At 34.9% G+C, this 15,992-nt stretch overlaps 1 protein-coding gene across 1 annotated transcript; it reads left to right on the top strand.

Moving 5' to 3' along the window:
• Positions 1–3,123: 3,123 nt before the first annotated feature.
• Positions 3,124–15,258, top strand: LOC132186778 (polyadenylate-binding protein-interacting protein 3-like). The gene is made up of 15 exons (XM_059600840.1): positions 3,124–3,401; positions 8,526–8,684; positions 8,753–8,917; positions 9,068–9,204; positions 9,476–9,666; positions 10,434–10,611; positions 10,712–10,948; positions 12,407–12,534; positions 12,690–12,759; positions 12,899–12,932; positions 13,605–13,933; positions 14,107–14,247; positions 14,464–14,559; positions 14,657–14,722; positions 14,882–15,258. The coding sequence occupies exons 2-15, from the start codon at positions 8,546–8,548 to the stop codon at positions 14,909–14,911; spliced, it is 1,941 nt and encodes a 646-aa protein (XP_059456823.1). The 5' UTR covers positions 3,124–3,401; positions 8,526–8,545; the 3' UTR covers positions 14,912–15,258.
• The last annotated feature ends 734 nt before the right edge of the window (positions 15,259–15,992 follow it).

Raw genomic sequence — 15,992 nt, 5'->3', positions numbered from 1 at the left:
TTATATATAATTTTTACTAAATAGTCTTTCCTATTCTGTGACCACTTGAGCATTATATCTTGTTATGATATCTGCAATCCCAATTGAATGACAACTAGATATGTCCCAAATTGATCACTCCACCCGCTCTATGAGTGCGAAAGTACGATTTTAAATCAAATCGTAAAAAATATTTTGTTTGGAATTGTGTTTTTAAAAGATTACGATTTGAAAAAAAAAAAAAAAAATGTTTTCATATTGCAAGCGAGGGTTGCAATTCTTAAAAACATACGTTTTAAAGTTTAAATTCTAATTTTAAAGTCTAAATTGCGATTTTATCAAATGTTAAAATGTGTTTTTAAATTGCAAACTCAAACGAACCCGAAATTGAGCATTTGACGTCCAAAAAGTCGTAGCTTTTTTTGGTTGGAATTGTATTTTTAAATTGTAAGCAAAACATACGATTTGTAAAAACAAGATTAAACTGGGATTTTATCAAATATTTAAAGTGTGCTTTTAAATTGTAAACTCAAACGAATCCTAAATGGACCCGTCAACGTAAAAAAGTTGTAACTTTTCCTGATGGATGATGTATGTATGTCGGTATATTCATGTTTTGGGTATGGTACGAAATTGGTCAGATGTACAACCAGAGATGAGACAGCAACAAAGAGTTTTATGCCATTTTAGATGCTCTGCAGAAAGAAGTTGCAGGTTCAAGGTACCTTTATAATGTTTGATCGTTTTCATGCATCTAAATTGCTTTTATCTTTGGCAATGTGCAATATATTGCGTACGGAATATCTTAGATTTCTTCAAAGAGACATATACACCATACTTTTTTGTCATAACCTTGTATTTCCTTCAGTATGTTTAATTCACAGATTTCAGATAATGATAATGGTTGTTGAACAAGGTAACTATATAAACAGGATTTTGCCTTGCCTCCATTGAGATGCAATCCCTGTCGTTTATTACTCAAGCTCAGCAAGATTTTAACTTCTCTTTAGAGCATCTCTAGCAGTATTTCTAAACTAGCTTTTTAGTTAACTTTTCTTGTTATAACAAATACCGTAAAATTGAAGGTTTTTCTATTACTGCTACAATAAACTTTCATATTTACAAGTTACTGTAATAACTTGTAAGTAATATTTTATTATATTTTCTCTTTCTTTTTATGTTTTAATATTTTCTCTCTTTATCTCTTTTTATGGGAAAGACGAGGAAATGATAAAAAATTAATAAAACAATACTGAAAATTAATATTTAATTAGAGTAGATAGTTAAAATAGATGTTCTTGTTGAAGTGTGTAGTAAAAAACTAGTAGCTAAAATAAAAAAATAAAAAAATTGTATTTTGAGTAGTAAAATGAAAACTCTTGCTCGAGATGCTCTTAGTAAAAAAAAATCACCCAAAATCTTAATCATAGAGACCAGTTTTTATCAATGCTTATCCTATAAGAGCATCTCTAGTAGAAGTAAGCAAAATAACTATTGAAAAAGTACAATTTTTTTCGTTAGCTACTCATTTTTTTCGTACACACTCCAATTGATTCTCTATTTTACTATCTATTTTTTTTTTAAATATTATTTTCTGTGGGAAAGAGTGAAAAAAAAGGGGATGAGAGAGAGAGTAAAAGGAAGAAAGGGAGAGAAAACAATAATAAACAAAGTTTATAGTGTAAATAGTGAGAATAATAAGCCTATTTACTATTCATACTAGAAACAAAAACTACAAAATAGCTATTCTGTTGGAGAGGAAAAAAGGTTAATAATAGTAAAATCTGACTATTACGAAGGATCTGCCTATTTTCTTGGAAATGCTCTAAGTGGGACAGGTAAATTACAGAGTAAATGTTCGAACTCATAATTTTTATTTTGATATTATGTTAAATTACTAACTTTTTTTTTTTTTCCTTCAAAACTTAAGTCGATAAGAATGTGTGAATTTAATTATTTAATTAATATTTAAACAATTTCAAACCCCAAAATGTGCTTGATTAATTTTAGTCTTATAATTAATATTTTCTTTAAGTAATGTTAGAAATAATATTTTTATTTTACAACTATCCAAAATGTAGCAATATCAACATTATAAAATATTTTGGAGCTAAAAATCTAATTTCTAGCCGTACTTTTTTTTTTTTTTCAAAAAAAATAGAAAACAAAAATAAATGAAAAATTGCGAGACATCTTCTCTTGTATGTGGCGTGGGGACTCTAATTAGCAACATCTGGACCATCTGGTACACGCTTGTTCTTGCTTTGGTCAGACGCGTGGCACTTTTTCTGACAAGAGGGTTCTTTCGTAAATTGCAGCACACTACCGACGTAATTAGATGCATTTTTTTTTTTTTTTTGGTAATGTGAATTAATAGGGTAAAAAATAGCTCAAAAATCAGACCACGTTTTAAAAATTGGCTTAAATATTTAATATTTTAATTGAATTGACAGAAACTAAAACAAGGTCTTCAAAATTGATCTAGAAAGCATTTTGCATAATTGGGATAATTTAGCTTTAATAAAAATTGAACATTTACCAATTTTTTTCAAAGTTGTTTGTTGATATAAGTTTGCTTTATTGCAATTTGAGTTGCATATAAGCTAAAATCCTATAAATCTTATGATTAAAGTTGATGACAACTTATCTTGTCTTGGCAATTCTAACTAACTTTTAATTTTTTTTTACCAATCAGATTGTTTAGGAACACCATGAAAGAGAATGTTACGGTTCTTTCGGATGTTTTCCTGATCCCATGTGGATATATATATATACACACACACACGAGGTATGGTGGGGTAAGTTTTTATTTTATTTTATTTTGTATTTTATATTTTTAGAAAATAATATTCACGTTGAATCAGGAGAACCAGAAAAAACTGTAGCATTGTTCTAAAATAAAAATGTATTTTTTCAGTATTACTCAAAAAAAAAAAAAGAAAAAAGAAAAAGAATAGTATTAGAAACTGTATTTTTATCTAGAAATACTAATGTGGCAGCATTTGGATGAGTTTGTTTTAAAAGGAAATTTTAACCATTGGTTGACATTCCCACAATACGATTGTGGAATAGTCAATCAGGTTATATCCTACGCACGCACGCACGAAATTGCTCCACCCTTTCATTTGGAAGCATAATATAGCGCTCTAAACTCTACCTTTTCTCCCTTTCGCAAACTCTTCAAAATCAAACCCTCTCTCTCTCTCTCGATCACAGCGAGACCGAGACCGAGACCCTCTCTCTCTCTCTCCCCCACAATCTCCAATCATATCGTGATTCAACGCCCTGATCCTCAAATTCTCCTGCTTTTCGAACCCCTCCCCCACCAAAATCCCCCCTATTCCTAACCCTAACTCACTGATTCTAACTCGGAGCAGCGGCATCAACGTAATTTTAGGCTAGATTGGCTTAAGCTTATTGAGGTAAGAAGGGATCCTATTTCGAAGCCCGTTTTTTAATGCTAAATTTCCTTTACGGTCGAGTTTAGTTTACACTCTTTGATACTTTTCACTTAAATTTATTTCTTTAGCTTTGTCCCCTGTTTGGTTGTTGAGAAAAACTGTTGGAGAATATGACATTTTTGGCCTTTTTTTCAAGGCCGTTAAGTAAAGCAGTTCTAGTTGACTTCCTAAACTAGAGGTTTTAGTTTCTATTTTGGGCTTCCAGCTGGTAAAAATTCAAAATGTGATCGTACATACATACATTCAAGGAAACATATATAGATAGTTTGTTTATAAGAGAGAGGGGGATAGAGAGGCATGTATCTCTATATGCATATATGTTGTTTATGTGTAGAATGCTATAATCATGATTTCTTTTATGTAATGTGTTTTGGTGCTCCTTTTGCTGTCTGTACATTGATTGTAACTGCTGTTAGCACTTCGTATATGTGTATTAATTAGTTTTGTGTCTTGAATGCTGTAATCTTGATTTTATCATCTATGGTTGGGAAGTCTTATTTGATGTGTTTTAGGAGTAATGCTACAAGCCTCTCTTGTGTCACTTTTGTGTCGCTTTAAGAATGATGTGGCTCTTAAAAAATCACCATTGGGCTTGTGATTGATCAATATTAGATTTTGATCAAGTGGTATTTTAAAAGCCACCTCATTTTTTGAGTGACACAAGAGGGACTTCTAGAATTACTCGTGTTTAAGTGTTACTTTTGCTGTACATTGATTTGCTTGTAGCTTTTCTTTTTGTTTACTCAATTTTTTGGTAGTTAGAGCCTTGGTGGCAATGCATGTGCCAATAGTAACACCACTTTGATATATATATATATACGTGGACACAGGTACTTATTATGTTTATGGTTATGGTTATTTGGACTTGGGTAGTTCTTGGTTTCCTTTGACTAATAAAATTGTATTCATTGTTCTCCATTATGAAGGTGTTGGTTGGAACTTCAAAGGGCTTCTTAGTGGGTGGTTCCCAGCATTTTATAATCTTGTTTAAAAGATAACCGATTCTTTTCTACCTGTGTACTAGGGTTGCGCCCCTCTGCTCTTTTTGATATATTTTTGATATATACAACAAAAAAAGATAAGCGATTCTTTTAAATCATTGATCAGACATATATCTATCTTTTTTTCATATATTTGTGCATGCATATAATCCTGTTTACAACTTGTAGAAGCTTGCAGATGTACAAATGTATAATGCTTGTTTCCAATGAATTTCATTTATTTAAGTTTATAAGTTTTTCCTCTTTGTGCTCTTCTGCATGTCACAAACCTAATAATAGCTTAAGATGCGTTGTCATCTATGAACCTACAAACATATATTTTGGCCATGTTCCGATGTCCATGGTTGTGGGAATTGTGTGCCTAACAACCTTTGTTTCCAGGTGGTGTTCTAATGATGTTCATTGGTCGTATGGGTTGAGTTTGTGGAAAAATATTAGGAGGGTTTGGAGGGAGTTTCCTAGACATACCATATTTGAGGTGGGAGATAGTTCCAAAATTAAATGATGGCATGACAAGTGGTATGGGGATTAGGTCCTTAAGGATATTTTCCCAGATTTGTATAGTATTGCTTGTGTGAAGGATACTTTCCTGGGAGATTACTTGGAGTTTCCAATGATTCCCATTAGTGGAATGTGAGGTGGATGTCTTTGCTTCGTTTTTAAACTGGTTGTACTCGTTTAGATTGAAATAGGGAGGTGAAGACAAGCTTCGATGGGATCCCTCCGAAGATGGGGAAGTTTGAAGTTAGATCGTTTTACAACATCCTTGTACGATAGCTCCCTCCCTTCCCCCCTCACTTGGAGGAGTATTTGGCAGAATAAGGTCACCTTGATACCTGTGTGTTTTTGCTTGGACAACCACCCTAGGGAAGGTCCTCATCATGTATAACCTAAGGAAACAACACGTTATTGTGGTTGACTGGTGTTGTATGTGTAAGAGGAGTGAGGAATTTGTGGATCACCTACTTCTCCATTGTTAGATTGTCAGCGCCTTGTGGAGTGCTATTTTTAGTCATGTTGGGTTAGCTTGGGCCATGCCTAAGAGAGGAGTAAACCTTTTTGCTTGTTGGAGAGGGTTGTGAGGCAGTCCTTAGAGCAAAACTATGTGGAGGATGGTTTCGTCCTATCTTTTGTGGTGTTTTTGGAGGGAAATAAATGATAGAAGTTTTGAAGACAATGAGAGAACGGTGGCTGAACTTAAGTCTTTTTTTTCAAATCTCTTTATCATCAGATAACTGCTTTATATTTTAATTGGTTTAGTTTTCATGATTTTTTTGACTTCTTCTCTCTTTCTAGCTAGGTGTTTCTTTTGTATACTTCATGTGTACTTGAGTTGCGCCTTTGCACTTTTAATGATATTTCATTTATTTATATATAAAAAAAAGCCTTGGTTGCTGGACAGTGGACATGGCAATTCCTGAATTTGGACTCAAACACAATCCTAGATGTACCTTAGAAATTTTTTGTATAGACATGGTGGTAGAAAGATCTGTAGACTGCTGTGTCTTAGTGGGCTTAGACAATCAACAGTGCATTAGTCTAATAAGGGGTTATGGCTCAATGAAGACATATATAGATAGTTTGTTTATAAGAGAGAGGGGGATAGAGAGGCATGTATCTCTATATGCATATATGTTGTTTATGTGTAGAATGCTATAATCATGATTTCTTTTATGTAATGTGTTTTGGTGCTCCTTTTGCTGTTGTACATTGATTGTAACTGCTTTTAGCACTTCGTATATGTGTATTAATTAGTTTTGTGTCTTGAATGCTGTAATCTTGATTTTATCATCTATGGTTGGGAAGTCTTATTTGATGTGTTTTAGGAGTAATGCTACAAGCCCCTCTTGTGTCACTTTTGTGTCGCTCCAAGAATGATGTGGCTCTTAAAAAATCACCATTGGGCTTGTGATTGATCAATATTAGATTTTGATCAAGTGGTGATTTTAAAAGCCACCTCATTTTTTGAGTGACACAAGAGGGACTTCTAGAATTACTCGTGTTTAAGTGTTACTTTTGCTGTACATTGATTTGAATTGCTTGTAGCTTTTCTTTTTGTTTACTCAATTTTTTGGTAGTTAGAGCCTTGGTGGCAATGCATGTGCCAATAGTAACACCACTTTGATAAATATATATATTCATGCCTATACGTATACAACATTATTTATCAAAAAAAAAAAGAGAAGCGATTCTTTTAAATCATTGATCAGACATATATCTATCTTTTTTTCATATATTTGTGCATGCATATAATCCTGTTTACAACTTGTAGAAGCTTGCAGATGTACAAATGTATAATGCTTGTTTCCAACGAATTTCATTTATTTAAGTTTATAAGTTTTTCCTCTTTGTGCTCTTCTGCATGTCACAAACCTAATAATAGCTTAAGATGCGTTCTCATCTATGAACCTACAAAGATATATTTTGGCCATGTTCCGATGTCCATGGTTGTGGGAATTGTGTGCCTAACAACCTTTGTTTCCAGGTGGTGTTCTAATGAGGTTCATTGGTCGTATGGGTTGAGTTTGTGGAAAAATGTTAGGAGGGTTTGGAGGGAGTTTCCTAGACATACCATATTTGAGGTGGGAGATGGTTCCAAAATTAAATTATGGCATGACGAGTGGTATGAGGATTAGGTCCTTAAGGATATTTTCCCAGATTTGTATAGTATTGCTTGTGTGAAGGATACTTTCCTGGGAGATTACTTGGAGTTTCCAATGATTCCCATTAGTGGAATGTGAGGTGGATGTCTTTGCTTCGTTTTTAAACTGGTTGTACTCGTTTAGATTGAAATAGGGAGGTGAAGACAAGCTTCGATGGGATCCCTCCGAAGATGGGGAAGTTTGACGATAGATCGTTTTACAACATCCTTGTACGATAGCTCCCCCCCCCCTTCTTCACTTGGAGGAGTATTTGGCAGAATAAGGTCCCCTTGATACCGGTGTGTTTTTGCTTGGACAACCACCCTAGGGAAGGTCCTCATCATGTATAACCTAAGGAAACAACACGTTATTGTGGTTGACTGGTGTTGTATGCGTAAGAGGAGTGAAGAATTTGTGGATCACCTACTTCTCATTGTTAGATTGTCAGCGCCTTGTGGAGTGCTATTTTTAGTCATGTTGGGTTAGCTTGGGCCATGCCTAAGAGAGTAGTAAACCTTTTTGCTTGTTGGAGAGGGTTGTAAGGCAGTCCTTAGAGCAAAACTATGTGGAGGATGGTTTCGTCCTATCTTTTGTGGTGTTTTTGGAGGGAAATAAATGATAGAAGTTTTGAAGACAATGAAGTTACTTACTTATCAGTTACTTACTTATCAAAAAAAAGAAGTTTTGAAGACAATGAGAGAACGGTGGCTGAACTTAAGTCTTTTTTTTCAAATCTCTTTTTCATCAGATATCTGCTTTATATTTTAATTGGTTTAAGTTTTCATGATTTTTTTGACTTGTTCTCTCTTTCTAGCTAGGTGTTTCTTTTGTATACTTCATGTGTACTTGAGTTGCGCCTTTGCACTTTTAATGATATTTCATTTATTTATATATAAAAAAAAGCCTTGGTTGCTGGACAGTGGACATGGCAATTCCTGAATTTGGACTCAAACACAATCCTAGATGTACCTTAGAAATTTTTTGTATAGACATGGTGGTAGAAAGATCTGTAGACTGCTGTGTCTTAGTGGGCTTAGACAATCAACAGTGCATTAGTCTAATAAGGGGTTATGGCTCAATGAAGACCAGCCTCTTAGAAAGTTTGCATTTACTTGGTATATCACAATGGAGAGTCCCTTTTACGCCAGTATTTATCAGTTTCTTTCTCTGATTAAGCTGAAAGAGATTCTCTCAGATTTTGATTCAGGAGTCAATAGTTGAATGAATTACTTCCTCTTTTGGCCCTCTGATCACGTCAAAATGGTCTGGCATTACTCTTTCTTTTACTTTTCATGTAATGACTAATCACAAGCTCCCTATTTCATCATTAGTGTTTCTTTTTGTGGACAATCGTTAATTGATATATGAAATACCTACCTAGTATCTGATTCCTTTTATTACAGTCAAATGACTTGAGCTGGTTTCGGAATTTTCTGATATAGGTCAAAGGCTGTTGCTGAGGATGAATCTACAACAAGCTGTGCAACCTAAATTATCTGCTAATGGTTTTGGCCGTCGAAGAGGTGAAAGAGAATTAGGCACTAGGCTGGAGAATAAGTCACAGTCTGGAAAATCAAATCCCAGCAGATCAACAAATACTGGTGAACATCTCAGACCTGGATTGCTTTCAGTCTTACATTATATTCTTCTTATTCAGTGGCTGGTATAGGGGCAATGACTGGTGTCAAAGCTGGTGGTTATGGGAGTCCTTCACGCGACAGGGTAGTATATGTAACTACTAGACTTATTGGGCATCAAGTGGAAGTCCAGGTGAAAGATGGGTCTATATACTCTGGAATATTTCATGCAACAAACACTACTGAAAAAGATTTTGGTATGTTTTGTTGGATTTGGTTTGTTTAAGAGATTATGCTTTTGACTTTTAGTGTTGTAAATGGATCCAGTTCCTGGTTTCCATGGAAGTCTTTTCTAGAACACATGCAATTCTCATCGTCAATAACATTCACTTGCTTGTAACCCTCAGGAATCATCTTGAAAATGGCGCGCTTGACAAAGGATGGTTCTGTACGAGGGCAGAAGGCTACTGCAGAGTCTGTTAGCAAGGCTCCTTCAAAGACTTTTATCATACCTGGCAAAGAGCTTGTACAAGTTGTTGCAAAGGTTCTGCTGCATTTCTTGTATAGTTGTTTTTGAAACTCTGCAATCTCAAATGTTGTTTCTACTAGTGATTTGATTGGTTGATATGTACTTATTAAAAAAAAGATGATTAGTTGATATGTTGTTGTTTTGTTAAAATTCTGAATGGCTTGTTATGTATGATAGAAAGTCGATAATCATGATTGTGTAATAGAGAAATCTTAGCCTTGTGTCAGATGTTGTGGCTAAGTTTGTATTTTATCTATCTAATTGGGTTTAATGTTGATGTTGCCAGGGGGTGTCTGTAACCAGGGATGAGTTATCGCATGAAGTCCAACATGAAAAGCAGCAGGAGCTTATGCTGGACTCCTCCATATCACAATCTCGATATGTTGAGATGGAGAGAGAACTAGAACCCTGGGTCCCTGGTGAAGATGATCCTCAATTTCCTGAACTGGATAATATATTTGATGACCCTTGGCATAGGTTGTTATAATAACTATTTCTTTCCCCAAATATCTTGGTAATTGTTCTACAGTTCTGATAACTTCTCTTCTTGAATAGGATCACATGAGGACTGTTTATTTTTTCGTTACGAGGCTTTTCTTCATTTATTTATATTATGGCATCAAACTTGCTTCTTTTAAGTTTTAAATTGTTCTTCCTCCATTTATGATTACCCTGATTAGATTGCTATTTGGAATTGTTTAACATGATATTATTCTGTAGATGTAACTTTGGTCTGATGGATTTTAATTGAGAGCACCAGGTTATATCATACCAGACATACACTTATGAGCGCTCGCGCACACGCACAGTTGAATACCTAAATACATGCATTTGTATGTCTTCCTCCTTTTGTGTGTTTCCATACCTCAGTCATATCAAATTGCTGCTTGAATAGGAGAAAGCGAAGCTAAGTGGCTAGTTATTTCCCTTATTAGAGGAAGCAATGAGGTCTGCATTAGGCGCCATGAGAACCAATGAAAGTTAAGAAATTTTGCTTGAGGAGTTTTGATTCGACTGTAGGCATCTGATTTAGCAATGAATATGGCATAAAATGGTGGAAAAGTGGCATTGCTTTTCCCAATGGTTGGAATAAGCCTTAATTGAGCAATAGTTGATATTGTAATGAATATTTAAGTTTTTAAGCATTCAGGATCTTTTTCTTTTTAATTTTTTGACTGTCTTTTTAGCACTTATGTTTTGTGGCTAGTGGCTACTTGATGAGTTTTATATTGTTTTCTTCGTAGGGGCTGGGATCAGTTTGAAACCAATGAAACATTATTTGGAGTAAAAAGCACCTTTGATGAGGAAATCTATACAACAAAACTTGAGAGAGGTCCTAATATGGATGAGTTGGAAAAGAGAGCTTTAAGAATAGCTAGAGAAATTGAGGGCGAGGAAACCCGAGATCTTCATTTAGCAGAGGTGAGGTTATTCTAGAATCATTTTCTGCCTCTATAATTTATTTTCTTCATTAAGGTCTCTCCAAACTCCTTTCATGTTTCATGTTGATTTTTTCTAACAGGAGAGAGGCGTTTCATTGCATGAAGATTTTGATATTGATGAGGAGACTAGATTCTCTTCTGTCTACAGGGGTAAGGGGGTTGATGATAGTGAGTATGAAGAACATGAAGATATGTTGTTAGATTCATGTAATACGGAAACCTTTGGTGGTTCTGATTCTGCCACTAAGAGTTCCATTGATTTGACTATTGGGAAAAGCAATGATGGAGCTCGGACTTCGTCAAGCTCTTCGTCTAAGGTAGTTCCTCATTACTTTTATTTTGTTTAATTTTATGCTATCTTGATTAGTTGTTGTAATATGACTATGTTCTGATCAATTATACTCGAGATGGTTATATGTTGATGATTTGTGGACCCATTGTCTGAAGGTGATTTGTTTGGAATTTCAAATTTAAACTGCTTAACCTTACATGCTATGTGTTTCTTTTCTAGGGTTGGTTCTAATATTCCACTCGTATGATAACTCAACCTCTATGAAACATGAGCAGGTAGAGTACCTAAAGAGATTTTGAAGTAGGACGTGGACTCCAAACTTAAAACTATGATACCCAAGCCCAATCCTAGAACAAATAAATACCAAATATAAGCACTTAATGACACAAGTCAACCAAAAATAATACCCCATGTGCATGGGCTGACTTTTTCCTTTTGTTTTTCTTTAGAATTATTCTAATTAATCGTTGACAAACACTCCCTTTTCACTTTTCCTATGTCAGATATGGTATTATAACTCTTTTGTCCAATGCCAATTTGGTATTAGGGGTTTTCGCTCTACATTATTAACCCAGGTGCATCCAGGAGTTTCAGGTTTATAAGACATCCTATATGGTAATTTCATGGTCAATTTAGTTGCTTGAAACTTGTAATATGTAGATGTTTCTTCATCTTTGAAGTGTAAATTGTGTCTACAGCACTGTTCTTATGAATTTGGGGCTTTTATTCCTGCCTTACTTCCCACGTTTGTGATTTTTGTAGTGCCAGGTTGATTGCTAGCAACGATGTACTAATAGCCTTACCAAGCTTGATAAGATTGATTTTTGAATGATCTGTCATTTATGTATCTATGTGGGACAGTCATGGTGCCCCTCACCTTTCCCCCAATGTTCGAGTTGGCTATTTTCAGAGAGGCTCATAGTCTCATAAACATTAGAGATTCTCTTTTGCACTCTCTGAAGTATTGGTTTATTTTTCATTATGATTTTCTCAGTTAAAATGCAAGGTCTTAGATAAGCGATTAGGTGTGCATGGCAACTCACACTTATTAGGGAGATACATGGATTTTCTCTCTTTTGTTACATCGTATCTAGAAGGTTCTTACAACAGCTGCTACTACTACAATTTTCTTGAATCTAACCATTACTCTGAATATGTAGTGCTTGGTATTGTGGCTTTTTTATTAGTAGCTATTGCCGTCCAAGTATGAATTTCTCTGCTCAAAACATAGTAGAGTTTACCCCGAAATATACTCCTATGATCCTTTATTCTGAGGCCATCCAATTTTTAAATCAATCAAAATTTGTTATGGGCTTCTGAATCTTAATCCAATACAGCAATAGGTTCTTCTTCTTCTCTCTCTCTCTCTCTCTCCCTTTTTTTTTTAATATTTTTGTTGCGGTTCTCAAGAGTTTCCAAAGATATTTCTGCTGTTTAGCTGGCCATGATGTCTTTAAGGATGATTTTTTTTTTTTGTGTGCAGGATCAAGCACATTCTTCCCAATCAAGTACTGGCTTGGATGTATGCCGCTTTGGTTCTCATGATCATGCTAAACAGCTGGCATCTGAACTTCCTTTTAAAAGCTTTCCTGCTTCAGACGGCGAACGCAGGTTTTTCATATTTGCTTGTTATATGTTGTATTCTTAATTAGTTGTTTCCTTGAGGTATTAATTGCATATGGCTTCATAAGAATGGGTTTCCCAAATGTTAAGCTTTAGGTTTTGTCCTTTTTTTGTTTACTAAATTTAGCATTTAAAAATTGCAGGGTCCATGAGAATCGAGTCAGTGAACATGGAGACAATAATAATGCAAAGGAGTTGGAAGAGAAGAAGATGGTGAGCTGAAATTCCTTAACTAATATCTTTTCCTCGTGGTTGGAGGTGCCTCATGATTGCTTTACATGCTTTCAGCGTACATGTTTTGTGCTGTTTTATTCATCAAAAAATGCTGTGTTTTTTGTTAATCCTAATGCAGCTAGCTGAGGATGCACACTTGTCAAAGTCTGAGGGTGAGTGAAATTTCTTGCCCATATATGCCTGCCAAGTATTAATTCCAAATGCAGTTATTCAAATATCTGGCTACTTAAGTTTAAGCATGAAAATAATGTTCAGGAGACATTAATATCCAACTCAAAATGTGATTTTGACAATTGAACGGTGTTAGATTTCAATTCCATTTGTGAACTTTTGATTGTTTCGATTTAATCCTTGAAGTTGTAAAAACACTTTATTCCTTATTTTGCCGTAGTATCACTATGCAAACAACAATAATTATTGATACACTTTTCTGTACATGTGTTCTTCAAATGCTAACATGACACGTCAGGACACATACTGGTTTCACAAAATCAGAAGATCTGGGAACATGAATATATTATTTGGAGAAACAGCGCATTGTGGTCCTTAATGTGTGTATTATGTGTTTCCACATGTTCTATTATTGTGAGATGAGTATGGCCTAATATGTCATGTTAGCATTATAAGGATGTGACAAACAAATTTTCACATCAACAATTACTCTTACTGTATTGCTTTTCTAAGAAGGGAGCTTACTTTATTCAGTTCTTGTGCTTTCTCAACTTTTTCCCCAAATCGGTTATATTATCTTCTGCATGCTGCATAATGGTTTTTTTTGTGCAGTCTCAAACATAGTCTTAAACTATGACACATGTTTTATGTAGATTCACGGCCATCACTGATTAAGAAGAAAGACGGCTCTGATATAGGGGGATTATCCCCTGATGCCACCTCTTACGCTGCATCATCTGGTGTTCTATCGAAGGGTCATGAAAAGATGAGTTTTCCTGGTGAACATTCTGAGAGTAATGTATCTGGGAAATTGCATGGAGAACCACAATCTCTAAACTCTCGTGGACAACCAGGTAGTTCTGCATCATCCAGTTCCGATTGTGCAAGCAGTGCCCTGGCTTTTAGTGGGCCTGGTTTATCACCAAGTTCATCAGTGGGTTCTTTATCTTCTGAAAAGTCAACCCTGAATCCCCATGCTAAGGTATAATTGATTAGATCTTGAAGGTTTTAGTTGCTTAATTGACGACAGGACATGGAGTAGGTCAAACACATGGGATTTTTAGTAAAAATATAAAGATTGTATTATTAATGCTTGCTTGTATACGTTTCTTGTTCTTTTGCTAATTAAGGTGTGTTTTTCAATTTTGTTATCAGGAATTTAAACTTAATCCTAATGCAAAGAGCTTTGTTCCATCTCAACCGCCTGTTAGGCCTCAGTCCCCTGTTTCTGATGGTTCTTTCTATTTTCCACCAAATGTTCCTGCTGTGCCGCATATGTCTGGCATGCCACTTGGAGTAAGTGCACTTCGTACAACTTAAAATCCCCCCCTCCCAAAAAAGAAAGTTTCATCTTATATCAATTTAAACAATTTAAGCTTCTGTCTGTTTCCTTCTTTAAGATCAAAGAATTTATTTTCAAAACACCCTACGATTGGTATTAATATGATAATTGTTCTTTGCATTTGGTTCTACTTGTTTATGCTTATGGCTATCTTTCCATGGTGTGAACAGATTGGACCCTCATATCCTGGGCACCAGCCTGTTATATTTAATCCACAGCTTGCACCAATGCAGTCACCGCCATATTTCCATGCTAATGGGCCTCAGGTTTGACATTATTCACAACTTAATTCTTATGAAGACGTTAACTTATTATTTAAATTAAAATCTTGCTAGTGGTTACTTTATATCTCTCTATTTGCAGTATGGGCCACAAATGCTTGTTGGCCACCCTAGGCAGCAAGTCTTGTACATGCCAAGCTACCAACATGTAAGCAATTCCGATCATCGCCTTGAAAATTAATCTCTCTTTATAAATGTGTTACGTTGATGCATATACCCTTGCCATGGGGGGACACTGTTGGAGCATCCAGTATGCTTAGGGTAGATTTTAGGCAAGTAATGGAATCGTTTGTTTTTACTTTTACAGGAAATGCCATACAAAGGCCGAGATTTTTAGCTGTTTGGCTGGCGAATTTACAGACAGGTTTATCAAGTCATGGCTCAAAAGTGCTTAAATTTTCCGTTCATCTCAAACATCACAAATGGTCATGACATGATGGCTTGGGGCGCAACTATGCTGCTTTTTATTAACTTTGAGAAAAAGTTTTCTAATTCCTGACTACTGTAGTCGGTGAACAATGGTTGTTTATTGATTTTTTTTCTTCTTCTTCTTCTTGATATTAAATCCCAAAAATAATTATTGTTCCTTGTGTTATATCGGTGGCCAAAAACTTGAAATGACAATGCTTTTTAATGAAAGTCTAGCATCAGTAACTAAATAAATGAGATTTTAATTGTGTACAAGTTGATTATGTCATAGCAATGTATACCTCTGCATTTTTAATATGGACAGGATTACCATCTTTTATTTATTTAGTGTGGGCATGGATTTTAGGTGGGTTTATATTCACAGAATACTTCTTAAATTACACTTGCTCCGAATTGACATTCATTTTGCAAAGCTATTTTTAAGGTTTAATCAACCCTCCTGAATTTCATTGCTTTTTGGCGTTCTTTCCTTTAAAAAGTTCAAAAATTATAATTTAGTGTATCAAATTTTACAAAATTTGCAATTTCTTACCTCTTTTCGGAGTTTCTGTAAACTGTTAAATCAAATCCTAAAGGAGGGGAAAGAAATTTCTAAATTATAGTTTTCCTTTGGTGTAAAAATGAACAGAAAATTGTGAATGCGCAAAAGCAAAAATGATAGAAGTAAAAATAAAAATAAAAAGGCTACTCAATCTACAACGTGTTATGAAATCAAAGAAAAATGGCAAAACAAGATAGAGAGATTCGCCCCTTAAATTTTCTTCTCTTTAGGCTTTCAAAGACGATAATCGAAGATTCAAGCACCGCCGTCGTAAATGGTGGAAATCTCCAACAGTAGCACACTTTGTTTCCTGTTTGGAAAGAGAGAAAGTGAGGGAAAATTAGAGAAAGTTGAGAGAGAGAGAGAGAGAGAGAGAGACATGGACAGGGACATGTATGCTCAATTATCAAAACATCTAGACCAGATTGTTCAAAACCACAAAATCTTG

Source organism: Corylus avellana, chromosome ca7 (assembly GCF_901000735.1).
Source record: "Corylus avellana chromosome ca7, CavTom2PMs-1.0".
In the NCBI taxonomy this organism is placed as follows: domain Eukaryota; kingdom Viridiplantae; phylum Streptophyta; class Magnoliopsida; order Fagales; family Betulaceae; genus Corylus; species Corylus avellana.
The sequence above is the reverse complement of the archived record's forward strand: the minus strand, read 5'-3'. Positions and strand labels throughout refer to the sequence as shown.